Below are 21,655 nucleotides of genomic sequence, written 5' to 3' on the forward strand. Positions count from 1 at the left end.
TGCTTCCTGCTTATCTCTTTTTCTGTTATTTTCTTTCCTTCAGTGATTCTGCTTGTTAACAGGCTTATTAAGGCTGATATTACTTCATATTTAATATATACACAGATTTTGTGGCTCAGATAAGGTCCAGTTCTGGTTAATTTCTTTACTCTGGCTGACATGTGGCATTGCTATGGCCTGCTTGTGGCTCAATTCTGGCAAACAGGAGCGGTCCGCCCAAGTGCCATCATTCCACGCTGCATGTGGGCCAGATCATCTTTCCACAGGTGCCAGATGTGGGCCGGATCTGGGCCGACACAATGTTGCTATGTGGGTAGCCCGGTCCTGTCAACACTGCTCCCTATCAAACATCGTATAGATTTTAAAATATTGCTTATTACTTATAAAGCCCTGAATGGTTTAGCACCTCAGTATTTGAATGAGCTCCTTTTACATTATAATCCTCTACGTCCGCTACGTTCTCAAAACTCAGGCAATTTGATAATACCTAGAATATCAAAATCAACTGCGGGCGGCAGATCCTTTTCCTATTTGGCGCCTAAACTCTGGAATAACCTACCTAACATTGTTCAAGAGGCAGACACACTCTTGCAGTTGTGCAGTTTAAATCTAGATTAAAGACCCATCTCTTTAACCTGGCTTACACATAACATACTAATATTTTTTTAATATCCAAATCCGTTAAAGGATTTTTAGGCTGCATTAATTAGGTAAACCGGAACCAGGAACACTTCCTATAACTTCCTATAACATGTACTTGCTACATCATTAGAAGAATGGCATCTACGCTAATATTTGTCTGTTTCTCTCTTATTCCGAGGTCACCGTAGCCACCAGATCCAGTCTGTATCCAGATCAGAGGGTCACTGCAGTCACCCGGATCCAGTACGTATACAGACCAGATGGTGGATCAGCACCTAGAAAGGATCTCTACTGCCCTGAAAGACAGCGGAGAACAGGACAACTAGAGCCCCAGATACAGAATCCCTGTAAAGACCTTGTCTCAGAGGAGCACCAGGACAAGACCACAGAAAACAGGTGATTCTTCTGCACAATCTGACTTTGCTGCAGCCTGGAATTTAACTACTGGTTTTGTCTGGTCAGAGGAGAACTGGCCCCCAAACTGAGCCTGGTTTCTCCCAAGGTTTTTTTCTCCATTCTGTCACCGATGGAGTTTCGGTTCCTTGCCCGCTGTCGCCTCTGGCTTGCTTAGTTGGGGTCACTTCATCTACAGGGATATCGTTGACTTGATTGCAAATAAATGCACAGACACTATTTAACTGAACAGAGATGACATCACTGAATTCAATGATGAACTGCCTTTAACTATCATTTTGCATTATTGACACACTGTTTTCCTAATGAATGTTGTTCAGTTGCTTTGACGCAATGTATTTTGTTTAAAGCGCTATATAAATAAAGGTGACTTGACTTGACACACAAATTGTGATTTTCTCGTTTGGTGATTCTGCTTGTTAATATCAGGTGTCTTCAATAATGATCAATCATCACTCAATCAATTACCTAATTATCTCATTAACTTCAACACTGCTTCAGTGTTACTTTTAACAATACTTTACAGTTTATATGAATCCACACTCATAGTGTTAAATTTACACTGGGGATTTTGCTGTGCTGGGCGACAGACCAGCTTGGACACGTGACCCCACTCTAGAACCTCTGACCGAACCAACTCCAGAACAAACAGCCGACCCGCCGAGCCCCTTTCCGGTGAAATAGGTGAAGATGAAAACAGCCTATTAAGTTCATCAAAGGCTGTCTGAGCAGCTAAAGACCAGCAAAACGGTTTCTTTTTGGAGGTTAATGCTGTCAGAGGAGCCGACACCTAACAAAAATTACGGGTAAACCTCCTGTAGAAATTAGAAAATCCAATAAAACTTTGCAGAGACTTTTCAGTTGCCAGGTGTGGGCCAGACAGAGATGGCCTCTACCTTCACAAAGTCCATGCGGATCCCCTCCACCGAGATGATGTGTCCAGTGAATGGAACTGACTGGTTATGGAAGGAACACTTCTCCATCTTAGCAAACAGTTGGTTCTCCAGCAACCACTGCAGCACTCGTCTGACGTGCTGAATGTGCATCTGGATTGAATGAGAAAAAATCAGGATGTCATCTAGATACACAAAGACATCAGACACAAAAATTCATCATTGACGAGTGCCTGGAAGACCGTGTATTGAAAGCCATCTTCCATTCATCCCCCTCCCGATCCGAACCAGATGATAGGCGTTGTGAAGGTCCAACTTTGTCAAGTACCTTGCCCCCTGCAGGATCTCGAAGGCCGATGACATTAAAGGTAGGGGATACCTATTCTTAATGGTGATGTCGTTCAGCCCACGGTAATCAATGCAAGGATGCAAGGAACCTGGCACCAGCCTGAACACCGGCCGTCAGAGACTAAGACAGATACTTCTCCATGGCCGCCCATTCAGGACCGGACAAGGAGAACAATCATCTCTTTGGCAGAAAAGGGCCAGGGAGAATATTAATGGCACAATCATAGGGACAGTGTGGGGGGAGAGATACGGCCAGGGAGTGACTGAAAACCACCAGCAAATCATGGTAGACCCTGAAGAAATCAATCGGCTCCTCCTGCTACACAGGAAAAGAAGAGACAGAAGACAAGGCAGACATAAAGCAATGGGCATGACAATAGGGACTCCATAATAAGATGGTGCTTTCAGACTAATTAATGTGTGGATTGTGAGTGGTTAACCAGGAATGACCTAAGACCACCGTAGTGAGCGGTGAGTGAGTGACAAAGAATACTATTTCTTCTCTATGATTACCAAACGTAATTAATTGTAATGCAACTGTGGCCTGAGCGATGGTGGTAAGTTCGCAGCCATCTAAAGTGTGAGCAGTAAGGACAGGAGAGAGAGAATGAAAATAAATGCCTTTCTTTAAAGCCCAAGAAAAATCAATAAAATTCCCTTCGGCTCCTGAATCAATGAGAGCATAGAGTTGGTGAACAGCACCTTCATAAGTGACTGAAACTGGAATCATAGAGCGAGAACCAGTAGACTGGGTGGTGGAAGTAGCGCTCGCCAGTACCCTCTTGCTTATTAGCGAGCGTTGACATTTGCCAAACAGGAAGAAGCAAAATGTCCAGGTCGGCCACAGTAGAGGCATAATCTTTTGGACAGACATTTCTGTTTCTTCTCTGCAGAAAACAGGAGCAGACGAGGAAACGGGAGTATCGGAACCCGAAAAGGCAGACACAGGGTTGAAAAAAGACAAGAGTGTAGAAGCCCGAGCTCTCTGATGAAGATCCCATCGATTATCCAAATGAATAGCCAGATCAACAAGTTCATCTAGATGTTCAGGAAGATCATGAGCATACATCTCATTCCTTATCTCATCCTCCAGCCCCTTTGTGAACCTGGCTGCCAGTGCTGCATCATTCCACTTACTTGACGCAGAAAGAGTGCGAAAGTGCTGCCAATAGCCGCGTTGCCTCCTTACCAAGTGCTGAGCTGTCGAATATCTTGAAAAAATCCACTTTAAAGCTGGAAAACTCCATACAACATGCTGCCTTAGCAACCCACCCAGCAGTCGCCCATTACTGAGCCCGGCCGGTAAGAAGGGAGATGACAAACGCCACTTTGGCTGAATCTGTGTTATAAGTGAGGGGTTACAGAGAGAAAATCACCTCACATTGAATAATAAATGCACAACATTCTGTAGGCTCACCGGAGTAATTGGGAGGATTGTTGATGGTGTGCGTGGTTCAGGGGTGCCTGAAGAACGTCCGGTGGCCAGTGACACTAGGTTATGTTCAGTCTCCATCTGGTGAATAGCTTCAGTACGCTCAGAGAGTGGAACAGAAAGTATCAGTAGAACTGTTAGCATCAAGAGATGTTGATGCTCTTGATGCGATGGGTCAGAGGGCCAAGGTGGAGTCAGGGTCTCAAAGGCTGAAGGTGGAACAGGGGATCCTCCAACCCCGAGCTAGCTGGTGAATGGAATTCCCGAACCACAACCGACCCATGTGACATGCTGTGGGTTCGACTGAAATACAAATTTATATTAAAAGCATTTATAAAATACATACTTTGTATTAAATTACATTTAAATATTAAGCCTTATTAGTGCCACAACGGCTTAAATCTGCACTAATGTTCTGCTAACATCTTTTGAACCACACTGTCTAGAAAAGCTTTTGAGTCCAAGTGCCCAATTTACTTCATCTGCCAGTTTCAGTTTCAAACAAAACCCCCCTTTTTTAAGGCTGTTGGCTTATAAAGGCAATTTGTGAGCATCACAGTTTTGGAATGTGCATGACGTCATGCATGGGCCGTTCATTTCTGCTTTTGGATACATTTATGTATTTATTTAGAAAAGTGTTTTAGTATTATGCATAACTATTTCCATTTTAACAAAAGATCTCTGGCTTAACTCGTAAATATGTTTTTGAGAGAAGACTCTTCTGCTCTCCAAGTCTGCATTTATTTAATAAAAAATACAGTAAAACCAGCAATATTGTGAAATAATAGTGCAATTTAAAACAACTGTTTTCTATTTTAACTTATTTAAAAATGCTAAATAATGCATTCAACTTCAGTGTCACGTGATCCTTCCGAAATGGTTCTAATATGCTGATTTGCTGCTCAAGAAACATTTCTAATGATTATCAATGTTGAGCTGCACTGCAATGTAGAGTTACAGTTGTGCTGCATTCAAGGATTCTTTGACAAACAGAAAATATTTTTTAACATTATACATGTCTTTACTTTCACTTTCGATAAGTTTACGAAAATTCAAATATATATATATATATATATATATATATATATATATATATATATATATATATATATATATATATATGAAGCAAGCATATACCAGCAAACATATATGTATGTATATATATATATGTTTATATATGTTTGCTTGTCTTTACAAAGTGTCTGAATTATTTTGACATTTGTCACTCACTTGACTTGCATGTTTCATGCTTTGTAAGTGATGCATGCAATCTTATCTTTTCTTTTATACACTATTTATGTCTGGTTTTTCTGCTTATGGAACACCAAAGGCTGAGATTTCCCAACCTCCACAGTGACCGACAGAAAAAACGAGGAAATTATCCCAGTAAAGAGGAAAGTTGAGAAAGACAAATGCTGTCTTGATTCCAGGGGACTAAGAGGGTCATAATTCAGCAGAGCTGGAGGTCATCACTGTCCTGAGAAAACACACAAGAACTAATGCGGAGGTGGACTGCAAACAAGCTGAAGAAAATACTGAGCTAAGAGGTCATCTGGCTTTATTTAGACGAATGCAATATGGAGAGGAGTATAACAATGTGAGTTAAAAAAAAAGACCTCTTTGTACTCTCTACGGATTCCTCCAACCTGACTGTTAAAAAGCGCAACTAACTCCCACAGTGTCTCTAATATGCAAATTAATCTTTCTTCACATTTCCATTTAACAAACAAGCAAATACTTTATTGCGTCATATAAATATTTGACAAACTCAAGACATGATTCCTGTTTTTAAGGAAGTTGCAGACAGTGCGGATCTGTAGAGTCTCAAGTTAGCACGCTACGGTAAGCCTTTCTTTGTTTAAAGTAATGTGAAAATAGAAGTATCCTAAAACTAGTTATAAAAAAGAAATTAGAGTAAAAAGTAAATTAATCCAGCTCAAATTGAGTTTAATCATGATTTTTATTATTTTCAATACAGCAAAGAAGAATGAGATGTGTTTTTGCTGTTAGGTTTCAGAACAGCATGCAAAAAAATATTTTAAATAAAACCGTAGTAATATTAATGAAAAAAAAAAAAAAAAAATATATATATATATATATATATATATATATACATATATATATATATATAATAAAAATAATAAATAAATAAGTAATGAATAAACATTATAAAAGCATAAATGATCACTTGTGTCTATGAGGTGAGAAATAGTTTATTCATAGTGTCTGTGTGGTAAACTGTGGCCTTATTGAGGTTAAGAGTATAGCAAACAGGAAACTAACATACAGTATGTGGACTTATACAGCAGACTTCAAAGTATGAGAACATTTTGTGTGTGTGTGTGTTTTGTGTGTGTGTGTGTGTGTGTGTGTGTGTGTGTGTGTGTGTGTGTGTGTTCCTGTAGTTCAGTTGGTAGAGCACTCCGTTTGCAAGCGCAGGTTTGGCGGTTGGATTCCCCAGGAACACATGATATGTAAAAATTGATAGCCTGAATGCACTGTAAGTCGCTTTGGATAAAAGCGTCTGCTAAATGCATAAATGTAAAGTATGTGTGATTCAACTCAAATTGTGATACTTGTATATTAAATAAATTCAGTGCACACAGACTGAAGTAGTTAAAGTCTTTGGTTCTTTTTATTGGGATGATTTTGGCTCACATTTAACAACAACCCACCAATTCACTATCTCAACAAATTAGAATATGCAAATCAACTAATCAACTCAAAACACCTGCAAAGGTTTTCTGAGCCTTCAAAATGGTCACTCACTTTGGTTCACTAGGCTACAATCTTGGGGAAGACTTCTGATCTGACAGTTGTCCAGATGGCAAAAATTGACACCCTTCACAAGGAGGATAAGCCACAAACGTTCATTGCCAAAGAAGCTGGCTGTTCAGAGTCCTGTATCCAAGCTTGTTAACAGAAAGTTGAGTGGAAGGAAAAACCAAGGTCCCAGAGTCTGGAGGAAGGGTAGAGAAGCCCATAGACTAAGTTGCTTAAAATCCAGTGTTAAGTTTCCACAGTTTGTGATGATTTGGGGTGCAATGTCATCTGCTGGTGTTGGTCCACTGTGTTTTTTGAAACCAAAGTCACTTCACCCATTTACCAAGAAATTTTGAAGCACTTCATGCTTCCTTCTGCTGACAAGCTTTTTGTAGATGCTGATTTCATTTTCCAACAGGATTTGACACCTGCCCAAACTGCCCAAAGCACCAAAAGTTGGTTAAATGACCATGGTGTTGGGGTGCTTGACTGACCAGCAAACTCACCAGATCTGAACCCCATAAAATCTCTATTGTCAAGAGGAAGATGAGAAACAAGACACCAAAAAATGCAGATGAGCTGAAGGCCACTGTCAAAGAAACCTGGACTTCCATACCACCTCAGCAGTGCCACAAACCGATCACTTCCATCCCCCGCCGAATTGAGACCGTAATTAAAGCAAAAGGAGCTCCTACCAAGTATTGCGTGCATGTGCAGTAAATTAAAATACTTTCCAGAAGTCCAGCAATTCACGAAATTTTTTTTCATATAGGTCTTGGGATTTGTTGAGAATTGGTGGATTTTTGATAAATGTGAGCCAAAATCATCACAATTAAAAGAACCAAAGACTTAAACTACTTCAGTCTGTGCACTGAATTTATTTAATACACGAGTTTCACAATTTGAGTTGAATTACTGAAATAAATTAACTTTTCGATGACATTCTAATTCACTGAGATGCACCTGTGTGTGTGTGTGTGTGTGTATATATATATATATATATATATATATATATATATATATATATATATATATATATTTATGCATTAAGCAGAATTTTGTGTGTGTGTGTGTGAGTGATTTAGATTTAGTGATCTCAGATTTAAGTATATAGCATAAAATATATTTTTCAGTTATATATATATATATATATATATATATATAAACACACAAATATATTACATATCTCTTATATTATCTCTCTTGCAGTAGGTACCAGTCTATCCCATTTCTGGTTCACTGTCCAGCAAGAGACCATCATGGACCAGAACGCAACCAATTCAACTGAAGAACCCTGTGGCTTGTCTGAAATGCCAGCTCGTCCATTCTTCATATGTTTATACACACTGATTTTTGTGGCAAGCCTGGTGCTCAACAGCATTACAGTTTATGTGTACTTTTGCAAAGCTACAAAACAATCCAGCATCACAATCTATCTGAAGAATCTGGCTATAGCAGACTTGTTTGTGTGCCTGTGTTTGATTTTACGCATCGCTAAATATGCTATAACTTCAGTGGAAATTCAGCGTATCTACTGTAACTTTGGCGCTCCTGCTTCCTACCTTAACATGTACTCCAGTATTCTCTTCATGGGCTACATCGCTGCAAACAGGTAAATTTGTAATATTTTGATAAGGGAAATATGTCAGTGTCTGAGTGACGTAAATGTTTATGCCATGAAATAACTTAATGTTCATTCTGTAAAAAAGGCAGAATTAACTGTGCAAAAATAATTTAAAATATCTTCAACAAATTTTATAAACAAAAATCAGTCATAGTGCATCCCTCATGCACGCTATCACATTAGTCAAAAACTATTACAACTAAAAACATTAATACGACACATGGGCATCAGTCACTTCACTGAATATTTGCTGGCTAACACATAAATAATTATTCATTTATGATCCATCTGTTTTCAAATTCACATAATTTGAAAATCACAACATCGATATCTGTCGAAAAAATAACATGCATAATACACTTACCTGGAAAACCCACACTACTGGATGTTTTGAAGACGTCATTGCCAGTTTTGGGGGTAATGCATCACAAGTAATGCAAGATATGTAACCATATTACTTTTTTTCAAGTAGCTAATAAAGTAACGCATTACTTTATAATTCACAAAAAAATATCTGAGTTACTTTTTCAATAAGTAACCCACGTTACTTTGTTTTCATGTTTATTGACTGGCAGCCCTTTGACATATATTTGAGCTAAATGAGATGGACTGTATACCTTAAATGTAATATTAGTTGCTTTGGATAAAGAGTCTGGTTAAAAGTTTATTGAAATGATCGGTAGCAAGTCACAGAGACACAAACAGCATTGCTTTCTTCTATATGAAACAGAATTTCTCTGTATTCTACGATTCACTGCCTTTCAGGTACATGAAGATTGTACGGCCACTGGAGAGTCACACGCTGCAAACAGTCCGTTCGACATGCTACATCTGCATCGTGACCTGGGCCGTCCTGCTGTTCTCAAATTGTGTCTACATTGCTGTTTTTCTCAGCATTGATAAACAGACTTCTGCCCACAGTGGTTTCGACTGTGACAGCTTTCATAACAGCTTACTCAGACAGATCTATAGGGCCTTGCAGATCATTAGCTTTTCAGTGTTTTTGTTTGTGCTGGTCTCCCTGATTCTGTTCTACTGTTTGAATGTACAGAGGCTTCGTCAAGCTCAGCACACAATGCCAAATCAGAGTGGTAATGCTAAGCTCAGGAAGTCAAAGCGTAACATGCAAGTTCTTATGGTGGTTTTCGGCGTGTGTTTTGTACCATATCATCTGGTGAGACTGCCGTACGTGTTCATCAAACCCCTGCTGCAAGACTGCAAAGCAGAACAGGTTTTCTACATCTTGAAGGAGGTGACTGTCCTGCTCACAGTACTGAATGCCTGCTTGGATCCACTTATTTACTTTGTCTTTTGCAAGACCTTCAGAGCACAGCTTAACCTTCAAAGATTTTGCAAATCCGAATGAGAAAAAGAGCTCTAGTCAGTTGACTTAAAAGGTATAGTTTACCAAAAATGAAACTTCTGTCATTTACTCACTCTCATGATGCTCCAAACCTGCATGGGTTTCTTTCTTCATCAAAACAGAATTGAAGATATTTTGAAAAATGTGTATAACCAAACAGTTTGTCATAGCCATTGACTTCTATGGGGGAAAATACTCTGAAAGTCAGTGGGGATCAGTAACTGTTTGGCTACCCACATTCTTTAAAAAGAAAAAAATCTTCTACAGTGTTCAGCAGAAAAGGGAAACTCCTACAGGTTTGTAAAAACTTGATGGTAAGTAAATGACATTTCCTCACCACTAGCATCACCAAACAGAATTGAGAAAAGAATATATGTATTCAAAAAAATATCTCCCAAGAACTGTATGATCACATGCTTCAGTGTATTTTGAGAATGAACCAAAGAGCATCTGGTGCATTAACAGAAGCAAGAACATCTCAAAAAAGGGTTCTCATGATCAATTTAATTAGTGACATAGAAATTTATGTATTTTTTACATTTATTTTTAATTAGACTTTCTTCATTATTAAAAAAAATAATAATTACAACAACAACAACACACTCACACACACAAAAAACTGTATTATGATGCTTCATTATTATTGCCTAGATATTCCACAAATCTCAGCATGGGGTGAGAGAGGAAACCAGCTTAAACCGTGCTTGATAAAAACAACATCCATGTTTATATCCGCTTTGCACTCCCACAGAAACCTCAGATAGAAATATCTGATAGAGATAATAATAATAATAATAATAATAAACTAGGAAAACCCTTTAGACAACTGGTCATTTTTATGAGGTGTTTATGTTTGTAAATGTTTGTGTTCTGTTCTTTTAATACTGTAAATTTACTGGATTTGAATGTATTTGCAAAACTGATTTGCAGCGTTTTCAAATTTAAAGTTACTTTGAGTTAGTGTTTAGAGTAAAAAAAAGTAGCTATTTTGCATAAGTATATGGCACCTTATGTTAAAATCAGATATGCTATTGTACATATTGTACACATCACTTTTGATCAATGTATTGAAATCTTGCTGAATAAAATGTAAAATTATATTCCTTATATAATATATATATAATAATTCATTCATGGCATATATGTTCATTCATTCTTCTGTGTAATTGTATGTGTATATGAAAGCTTTATTGAAACACAACTGGGGCACTTTTGACTCCAATGAGCAAAGAAAGAGCAGTCACATTGTCCTGTGGGTTATGCTGGAGCCCAGGGAGTACAAAGCTGTTTGTGTACAGACATGAGTGGTAGGAAACTCCTGCAGTGCTGAGCAAGTGTTTACCCACGAGACAAACCCAGCCACTCTTTAGTTCCTGTATCAAAGTCAACGCCCCCTTCCTCTGAAATGTCATGTGAGGCGCATCCCAAATCACTTCTTCTAATTCTGTGTGATGATACAAGCTGACTTAACTCTTCAAGTAAGTTTCTTCTTATCATGGAAATTTTTTTAATAATATTATCATATTTTATTTTCTAATATCAGGATATGAGATAAAGACACTTTGAGGGATTGAAAGTTTTGCTACAAATAGCACCATGCTTTTTCTAAAGACATTCAAATGGTAATGGTCCGAAATATAGGCAGCATATATGAAAACAAATGCAGTAGTTTAAATGGAAATAGCAAAACATGAAAACAAACAGATATTAAACAGAATGTTGGAGACTATATTTTGGTGCAGTGAATTTGCACCTGTAGTATATTTAAAATTGTAAAAGTTTATACTACTTGCAATATTATATTATTACTAAAGATAGATAATATTACTAAAATACTTAAGTGCACTTTATAATCATGTCAAATTAAAAGTTTTATTTTAAAGTATGCATATTTTAATCTAAGTAATTATAATTTTCACTTTAGTGTGTTATTCTGTTATTCACATTTGAAGTTTAATTATTTGAGAGGTACAAAATGCAACTGAAACTTTACAAATGTGTAATTAAAAGTATATTTAAATATATGACACATATTTTGCTCTAATTTCTATTGAAATGTCTCTTCTAATTTACCATAAATGTTTGTCATATTTTTATGTTATGGCAATTACATGTAATTAAGAGTTTGAAAACATTACATTCAAGTTAGCTGTTTTAACGTATATATATTCCATAATAAACTTTTTAAAGTGAGCTGAAGTGGATTTTATTTCTTTTATCGCAAAATTGGTATTGTCAGAGCTTTGTCAGTAATAAGGTAGGAAACTAAGTAAGTAGAAACGAAAGCATAAAAAGTGCAAGGACTATACAAAGATATAGATTTTTCATGAAAGTGAACATCAGCAAAAAAAAAAAAAAAAATTCTAGCAGAAGAATTCTTTTTCAAGAATTCAAGTCTTTGTCAAAATATTTCCTGATATCAACAGCTAAATAAATAATTTTATTTTCCATTTTAGATATGGACTACATCAACACTACACAGATGGAACCAAAAAACAGCACGAATGTCAGCAGCGTGTTCACACATCAGGTTCTGCCTGTGCTCTACACCATCATCTGCGCTTGTGCCTTCATTCTCAACGGACTCGCCGCTTGGATCTTCTTCAGGGTTCCCACCTCATCAGCCTTAGTAGTTTACCTAAAAAACATGGTGGTGGCAGATGTTCTGATGTTGTTTACCTACCCGTGGCGTGTAGTGGGGGACCTCGGTTATGGCGGTTTGCAGTTGAAGCTGATAGTTTGCCGCTACACAGCTGTGCTTTTCTACCTCAGCATGTACACAGGAATAACCTTCATGAGCCTCATCAGCTTGGAACGCTACTTTAAAATCGTACGCAGTACCTCTGAAGCGTCTTCTTTTCTGCAACGTGTTTCAGTAGCGAAGGCTCTTGCGCTGCTAACTTGGGGCATCATGATGTTCTTCATGCTGCCGAATGCCATATTAACAAACCAGCCCATGCCTAAGGTTTTCTCCTGCATGGCCCTGAAGAGTGACCTGGGTCGGCGCTGGCACGAAATTTCAGCCCACTTCAACGTTGGAGTCTTCTGGGTGGCATTCCTGTTGATGGTGTTTTGCTACACCTCCATTGCTTGTCATGTTTACCGCTCTTACAAACGGGTGCAGCAGGACAGCAGCATGGCGAGACGGCGATCAAATCGAAGCATCTTTAGCTTGCTGGCTGTTTTTGTCTTCTGCTTTGTTCCGTACCACGTCTGTCGTGTGCCCTACACAATTAGCCAAGGCCACAAGGATGACTTTAGTGCCTACAACCGCTTCATTCTCTTCCAGTTCAAAGAAGCTACACTCTTCCTGTCCGCTCTTAATGTGTGTCTGGATCCTGTCATCTACTTTTTCATGTGCAGGACATTCAGAGAGTCGCTTTTGCAGAAGATGTCATCTGTAAACCACGAAAACAGGCGGCCTTCAATAGGCACTGGGCTCAGTATCAGCAATCTGTAATGATTGAGCAACAAAGCAAAACGAGCATTAGTCATTTGCAAGATGGAAAAGATATTTTGATTTGAAGCCACATACCTAGCTGTGGTTTTCTTGCATGTGAAAACGCAGCATAAAGAGATGGAGCGGAAGAAGGTCACAACAAAGTGGTGTTTTCCAAAAAAAACCACCAAGTCATGTCAGCCACAGCTTTTAAAACAGTTTACTGAAGAAAAGTCAACCCTTAAATGGAGAGTTGACTATAAATAAAAATTCTGACATAATTTTCTTATCCTCATCTCATTTAAAACCTTTCACTCGTAAAAATAAATATTGCTGCTGTTTTCGCAGCTATGCCATTGAAGAATCATTTTTGGTTCCCTGATGAACATTTTAATGAACAGTTCTAAAAAAGAAGCTATTTTATCATTGTGAAGAACATTTATTTTTAAATTCCACTATAAAGAACCATTTGTGTAATATACATATTCTGATGATGTTAAAGGTTCATCATAGAACCATAGATGTTTGTGTACTTTCTTCTATGGAATAAAATGGTGACACTGACGACTTAAAAGTGAATGAGAACTGAGAGCGTCAAACTCCAAAATGACAAAGAAGCAACATTATAAGTCCATATGACTACATAACATTCCGAAACATAATTCTTTAATTCACAGAAAATATTTCAGCATGGAGTTCTAAAAACCAAATATGGCCTCATTAGAAGATGACGGCATCATTATAGGAGGTCTGGCATGATTATATTTGGACATGAGATCAGTGCTATTAATTGTAGTTTATACACATTTTACAATTTATTTCAAAGGCAGAGGGCAAGATTATGGTGAATATAACCTTATATTAAATGGAAAAGAACTGGCAAAAAATTCTAAACAGAACAAAAAATCTTTATACAAGTTTGGAACAATTTGACATTTTGGTTGATCTGTTCCTTTAAAATTACATTTAGCAGAATCCCACACATTTCACACTTCTGTTGTTTACATGGTAAGCCTCAGCATCTTTGCAAAGAATGTTTATGTTCCCCCCACCACAACTGTAATGCCTATTGGCTCTGGAGAGACAGGATGTGTTTAGCTATAACACTTGGTTAGTATTGAAATCATACCTATTGGTTTAACTCTGCATGGGGCCATACAGCCCATAAATCATTTTCAAATACACTCATGGTCCCCTTTCATGTATGTATTTTTCTAGTTTCTCACACATATATTCACCTTTCAACTACATTCATGTCAAGTCTTTATCTCTCACGCTTTCTCACGCATGTCTGGTCAGCTATCTTTGTAGGGACTCTCCATAAGCATAATGGTTTTTATACTGTACAAACTGTATTTTCTATTACCCTACATCAACCCTACACCTAAACCTACCAATCACGGGAAACTTTCTGCATTTTACTCATTATTTATGATTTATAAGCTTTTTGTCAGGGGGAACTCAGTTTTCACAGAACTCAGAACTCACCATGAGTCTGTGTATTCAGGTTTAAGTCCTCACCAGGATATATAAACCTGTACACACACACACATTCTACATTCACATATTTGTATTATTTATATATATATATATATATATATATATATATATATATATATATATATATATATAGCTGAAATTAACATGGATACCTGCTTGTCTTTTGTTTTGTTTTTACCTTGAAGTCACATTCTTCATTTTTTTCTCTTAAGTTTTGTAGAATTTTATTTACTTTGATCTGATTAGAGTGAAAACAGTGTTGCCCGCTACTGGGCTTATGTGCAAATCTATTTTGGGCTAATGTGCGAATCTGTACGTAGTATGCTTAAAAATGTTGTCTGTATCACTGTCTGATTGTGTCTGATTATGCTGATTGTGGAGTTGTTTAAACAGATCTTGAAAGATTTAATGTCTTAAATATGCAATACACCAAAATAACGTTCCTCTAACGTCAAGCAGCTATATCCAGCGCCCAGGGAACAACTTGGGGTTCCAGTGCCTACTACGACCTTCGGGTTACAAGTCCAACTTTCTACCATTTGGCCACAGCTGCCCCTTAAAGCCTCTACTTAAAAAAAAAATATATATATATAATAATAAATCAGTTATATTCTGGCTTAAACCATTATTTTTTTGTATCAACACTTGAATATAAGTAGGTTTCATAAAAATTTATAATTTTGAGCAAAAAGGTGAGAAAATAACATTTTGAGCAAAAACTATATCTGGATAATATTCAGTACAATTATCAAAGCATAAATCCAGCTTATTGCTTCCAACATCTCCAAGGCTTGCAAAGCCATATACCACTTCCTGGATTTCCTTTCATTTATGTGCTGTCTATTGCAGATGATGGCATAATTTATCATATCCATCTATTTGCATTTCCATTCTGATCACGTGCGTTTTTTTTTTTTTTTTTTGTTCTGGAGGTTTTATATTAGCTCAGAAGTAGAGTTGTGACGTTCGCGAACGAACCGATTCTTTTGAACGGCTCATAAACATGAACGATGGGAGCCGAGTCGCGGCTGGAGGGGAGCCGTTCTTTTTTCCTATGCGTGTTTCACACAGATGCACACAAATGAGCTCCTCCGCGAGACAGAACAGTTATAGGGGGAGGGGCGCACGCAGCGCAGGCCAACCCTTTATAGCGTGATGATATTAGTTATTAGTTGTGCACGCATCCTTCATGTCCTGCGTGTGCCTCTGTCATTGGATAGGAGCTTGAAAAAAAGCTGTTTTGCACAGACATTCATTGCAGCCCACTTTGTTATTGTTCATCGACTTGAAGGGGCTGATGTTTGCAACGTTTACAGTAGTAATAGTATGTAGTATGTAGACATTTCCATTTTATTTATTCTAATTTTAAATATTTTTTGTTTTCTATCAAAATGTTCTTGTGTGATAACAATGTTCTTGTGTGGAAGTGTTTGTAGTAAAAGCTGTTTTGCACAGAAATTCATTGCAGCCGGATTTGTTTTTGATGTTTATTTGTGAGTAGGTATTGTTTGAATAACATAAGTCAACGTAGCTTTACACACACACACTTTGTACTAAAGGTAAATCCAAAATAGTGATGTCACTGTCTAAGCAGAGGGATTTGTGCAACCCTATGGAATATAGTCCACACATGACAAATGAGGTAATAATCAATATTTCAGAATAATTCAAACTCAGATATTGGTGTGTGATATCTGAGTTTTAATTATTTGACTACAAATCTCACCTCATCATTCTTCCCAGTGATTATTTCCAGGATAAACTGAGATGCCTCCAAGCTGGCTTCTTAAAACTGACTAAATATTTAAAAAGAGCCAAAAGAGCCGTTCTTTTGAACGGCTCTTTGAAAGGAACGGATCGCGAAGATCCGGATCCCCTCAAAGAGCCATAAATCCCATCACTACTCAGAAGATATAAAATAACACCCCCAAGCTTACAATAGTAAAAACACGAAAAAACAAAAAAAGTTGTCTTTGGCGGGGAAGCGTTGTCTTCTAAATGACGAGATAACTCGTCAATGGTGGGGAAAGAGTTAAAAATTAACCAATAGCTCAGCAGCAGAGCTGCACGAGCCTATAGCACAACTTGCCAAAGGCCGCCAATTTGGACGGGGCATCTGGCTATATAAGCATGCAATCAACCATAGGATCTTCAGATTTTTTCTCCGCCAGTGACGACTACAAGATATTCGCACTATGAGACTAGAAGCCTTCACCGTGAACAAGCCTTGCAGCAGCAGAACAAAATCCTCTGCCTTCGCCATCTGCAGCTGCATAGTCTTCAGGTCACTGTCCAGCTACTACAAAGAGCAAATTTCTAAGAGCAAATCCGGCATTGTTTCAAGTGCCATGCCATTACTGTCGCTCATGCAGGGCTACGCCGTTGATGGACACGGTCATGGTCAGTGCCTTTCATGCTTGGGCGCCGCCCACGCTGAAGCTGCCCTCAAAGAGACAGATAGCTTTCTTTTCAGAAAGTGACTCCGCTCCTCATGACCTCAACTTTTCTTCCACACAGAAGCCTCTGAGGAAAAAGCAGCAGGGCAGAGGATCCCAGCCCCTGGGGCTGAGTGAGGCCATGCCAGCTGAGCCCCCACATTCCTCACTCTCTCCAGGTTTCCCCCATTCTCTTCTCTCACCCGGACCAGCATTCCTCTGTGGCTGCAAGTGATCTGGTTTCTTTCGGTGGGAGTGAGTGTTCAATTCAATTCAATTCAAGTTTATTTGTATAGCGCTTTTTACAATACAAATCGTTATAAAGCAACTTTACAGAAAATTATGTTTCTACAATATTTAGTAATAGCTTATAAGTGGTAACTGTCAGTTTGTGCACGTATGACAGGATTTGTAGAAAAATTAAAACAAGACGTAGTCAGCCAGACGATGAAAATTATTAATATTATTAATAATTAATAATTATTATATGATGCAGTCACACTTGTAGCAATATTTGTTAGTTATGTTGTTGATTCAGGGTTAGCATCATCTGAGGTCCTCTGAGGGGCAGCATCATCTCTTCTCAGGTGTTCTGGATCCAGACTGGAGCTTGTATAAATCCTAGTTGGCAAAGCATAAAAACAAATAGAGACATCATTAGCATAGCTGCTGATCCAACAAAGTAAAATTAATTAGTTTAACCCAAGCTAAAGAATAAAAATGCACATTTGATCAGATGCAACTATACTCACAATTTAAGATACATTATTCAAATGCTTGGCAAAAAAGATGCGTTTTTAATCTAGATTTAAACAGAGAGAGTGTGTCTGAACCCCGAACATTATCAGGAAGGCTATCCTAGGAACTACCAAAAGTCCAGCGTTTTGTGACCTTAGGGAGCGTGATGGATTGAAACGTGGTATAAGGCTAGTTAGGTACGCAGGAGATAAACCATTTAGGGCTTTATAGGTAAGTTATGATAATTTTTAACTGATACGGAACTTAATAGGTAGCCAGTGCAGAGACTGTAAAATTGGGGTAATATGATCATATTTTCTTGACCTGGTAAGGACTCTAGCTGCTGCATTTAGGACTACCTGTAGCTTGTTTATTGACGAAGCAGGACAATCACCTATAATTGCATTACAATAGTCCAGTCTAGAGGTCATAAATGCATGAACTAGCTTTTCTGCATCAGAAACAGATAACATTTTTCGTAGCATGGCAATGTTTCTAAAATGGAAGAATGCAGTTTTTGTAACATGGGAAATATGATTTTCAAAAGACAAGTTGCTGTCTAATATAGCGCCCAGATTTTTGACTGTAGAGGAAGTAACAGTACATCCGTCTAGTTGCAGGTTGTAATCTACAAGATTCTGTGTAGTGTTTTTTGGTCCAATAATTAATTTCTCTTTCTTATCCAAATTTAATTGGAGAAAATTATTTGTCATTCAATCTTTTACATTTTTAACACACTCTGTTAGCTTAGATAATTTAGAAGTTTCATCTGGTCTCGTTGAGATATATAGCTGAGTATCATCAGCATAACAGTGGAAGCTAATTCCGTATTTTCTAATAATATTACCAAGGGGCAACATGTACATTGAAAATAGAAGGGGACCTAGGACGGATCCTTGTGGCACTCCATATTTTACTGATGATAAATGAGATGACTCCCCATTTAAGTAAACAAAATGGTAGCGATCGGACAGGTAGGATATAAACCATCTGAGAGCCTGCCCTTGAATACCTGTATAGTTTTGTAATCGATCTATGAGTATGTCATGATCTATGGTGTCGAACACAGCACTAAGATCAAGTAAGACTAAAAATGAGATGCAGCCTTGATCTGACACAAGAAGCAGGTCATTTGTAATTTTAACAAATGCAGTTTCTGTGCTATGGTGGGGCCTGAAACCTGACTGAAGTTCTTCATACAGATCATTTTTGTGCAGGAAGGTGCTCAATTGAGCAGACACAAATTTTTCAAAAATTTTAGACATAAATGGAAGATTTGAAATAGGCCTATAATTTGCCAGTTCACTAGGTTCTAGTTTTGGTTTCTTAATAAGAGGCTTAATAACCGCCAGCTTGAATGGTTTTGGGACGTGACCTAAAGAGAACGACGAGTTAATAATATTGAGAAGCGGTTCTTTGGCTACAGGTTAATTTAGCCACTGTGCTAAATAAAAACCTTGGATTGTTTTGGTTATTTTCTATGAGTTTATGTATATTCTCTGCCCTGGCAGTTTTTAGAACCTGTCTATAGCTGGACATAATGTTTTTCCATGCAATTTCTAAAAACTTCCATGTTAGTTTTTCTCCATTTGCATTCAAGACTACGAGTTACTTTTTTGAGAGAGTGAGTATTACTGTTATACCATGGCACAGTACATTTTTCAATTTGATGGGGGCAACAGCTTCTAATGTATTAGAGAAAACAGTGCCCATGTTGTCAGTCATTTCGTCTAGTTCATGTGTATTTTTGGGTACAAATAGCAGTTGAGATAGATCAGGCAGGTTATTTGCGAATCTATCTTTGGTGGCTGGAAAAATAGTTCTGCCCATTTGGTAATGCTGAGACATATAGTTAATATCAGTGATACGCAGCATGCACGATATAAAGAAAACATCATCACTTTGAGGTACGATATCTATAGCAGTAAGATTGATTCCATGCGATATAATTAAATCTAGTGTATGATTAAAATGATGAGTGGGCCCGGTGACATTTTGCTTGACTCCAAAAGAGTTTATTAGGTCAGTAAACGCAAGTCCTAATGCATCATTTGTATTATCAAAGTGAATGTTAAAATCTCCCATGATTAGCGCCTTATCAACTGTAACCAGAAGGTCTGAGAGGAAATCTGCAAATTCTTTTAGGAATTCTGTATACGGCCCTGGTGGTCTATACACAGTAGCCAGAGCAAGAGATACATTTGATTTCTTTTGCATGTCTGACAGTGTAACATTAAGCAGAAGTATTTCAAATGAGTTAAACCTGTATCCTGTTTTCTGGGTAACATTGATAATATCAATATATATTGTTGCGACACCTCCTCCACGACCAGTCTGACGGGGCTCATGCTTATAACAGTAGTTTGGTGAAGTGGACTCATTTAGACCGAAATAATCATTTGGTTTTAACCAGGTTTCAGTCAAGCAGAGTACATCAAAACTATTATCTGTGATCATTTCATGTAAAATGACTACTTTGGGTGTGAGTGATCTAATATTTATGAGCCCAAACTTTACAATTTGTTTTTCGCTCCCAGAAAAGATTCCAGTTATTAACAAATAGCAGTTTCTGTTCTTTACACCATGACAACAACCATTCATTTAAAGCAAAAAGTCTACTGAACCTTTCGTGTCCTCGTCGATACGTGGGCAGTGGTCCTGACACGATGATCGTCGCCGCGAGCGTCGTGCTGCGAACCGTCTCGATCAGGCTCCTGAAGTCCCTCTTCAGCGTCTCCGTCTGCCGGCGCATGGTGTCGTTAACCTCGGCATGAAGCACGACCGCTCTGGGGCTCTCGTCGGCCTTCAGGATCACAGGTATCTGCGCAGAAACATCAAGAACACGAGCACCAGGGAAACAATGAGTGTGCACTTTACCTTTGGCTAACGTAGCACGGACGTGGCTCGCATCCTCCTCTGTGGATGCACCAAAGGTCCGTGGTGTCCCGGCGCCGGAGTGAAGGACATCTGGGAAGATCGCGTCCTGGGTTCACCGGGCCTGTGCAGAGAAACACACGGAGTAGACATGGTGGGACTGTTAGCAGCACGCTGTATACTTCCCCCGGTCTTGTGAGCGTCCCTGTGGGTTTCAAAGAGCTGTGCAACACAACCGACCTGGCTTTACGTGCCACTAAGATAAAAGCTCAGGCAAAAGTCAAGTCCATAGCCAGCTTTGTAGTGCTTGAGCTCCACCTTTGGTTGATCCTCACTGAGATCATGAATGCAAATAAGGTCCCCTTCCTCTACTCTCCAGTCACCCCGACTGGAATGTTTGGACCTGCGGTCAGAGGGTTTGCAGAGCACTTCACTGCTACACAGAAGTTGTTCCAGGCAACATGACACTTCTTGAAAAAAATGCTCCAGCTCTGTGGCTACTTTTACATTCAGATAGCCCCCCCATCACAGGCAATTCTTGAGATTTGGCATACCTTGTGGCATATCAGTACACAGTCCTTCCCTCCAGCTGTCCCTAGCTTCCCGCACTTTTACGAAGTGCATGGATATGGCTCTTTCCCCGCTGAGGCAGCTGGGCATCTGCATCCTGAATTGTCTAGACCACTGGCTCTTCCTGGCCCAGTCAGAAAATGAGCTACTGTCCCAAAGATGTCTACTCCTCAGCCACTTACAGTGGCTGGTACTCAGGGTCAAATCTGCCAAGAGCATGCTTTCCCCAGCCAATGGATATCGTTCCTGGGAACAGTTCTCGACTCAGGCCAGATGAGAGTGGTAGTAGTGCCAGAACATGCACTGGCTATCTGGCTATCAGCCTCATTCAAAATTTGGGCCCTTCACCCTCTCAATGTCTCTGCATTTCAGCTGGACCTACTTCGCATGCGACCCCTTCAGTACTGACTAAAATCACGATTTCCATCCCTAGGTTGGCACCATGGATGCATGCATGGCAGCCATGGCCAATTGGAGAGACTCTCAGTGGATGGATTGGGACGTGCCCCTGGGTATGGTCTGCAGAAGGAAGGTAGTCTCGACAGATGTTTCCAACATGGGTTGGGGAGCTCTGTGCGATGGCAAACCAGCTTTCGGCCATTGGTCAAAGAGGAGAGTCA

At 38.8% G+C, this 21,655-nt stretch overlaps 2 protein-coding genes across 2 annotated transcripts; both read left to right on the top strand.

Annotated features, from left to right (window-relative positions):
- The first annotated feature begins 7,707 nt into the window (after positions 1 to 7,707).
- Positions 7,708 to 10,853, top strand: LOC132108525 (P2Y purinoceptor 14-like). Its single transcript, XM_059515222.1, has 2 exons — positions 7,708 to 8,104; positions 8,882 to 10,853. Exons 1-2 carry the CDS (start codon positions 7,752 to 7,754, stop codon positions 9,480 to 9,482), a joined length of 954 nt encoding a protein of 317 aa, XP_059371205.1. The 5' UTR covers positions 7,708 to 7,751; the 3' UTR covers positions 9,483 to 10,853.
- A 1,077-nt stretch (positions 10,854 to 11,930) lies between these two features.
- On the top strand, positions 11,931 to 14,315 carry LOC132108526 (P2Y purinoceptor 14-like). The gene has a single exon (XM_059515223.1). The coding sequence runs from the start codon at positions 11,938 to 11,940 to the stop codon at positions 12,937 to 12,939; it is 1,002 nt and encodes a 333-aa protein (XP_059371206.1). The 5' UTR covers positions 11,931 to 11,937; the 3' UTR covers positions 12,940 to 14,315.
- Positions 14,316 to 21,655: the final 7,340 nt, after the last annotated feature.

The sequence above is a fragment of the Carassius carassius genome, chromosome 28, assembly GCF_963082965.1.
Source record: "Carassius carassius chromosome 28, fCarCar2.1, whole genome shotgun sequence".
Taxonomy (NCBI): Eukaryota; Metazoa; Chordata; class Actinopteri; order Cypriniformes; family Cyprinidae; genus Carassius; species Carassius carassius.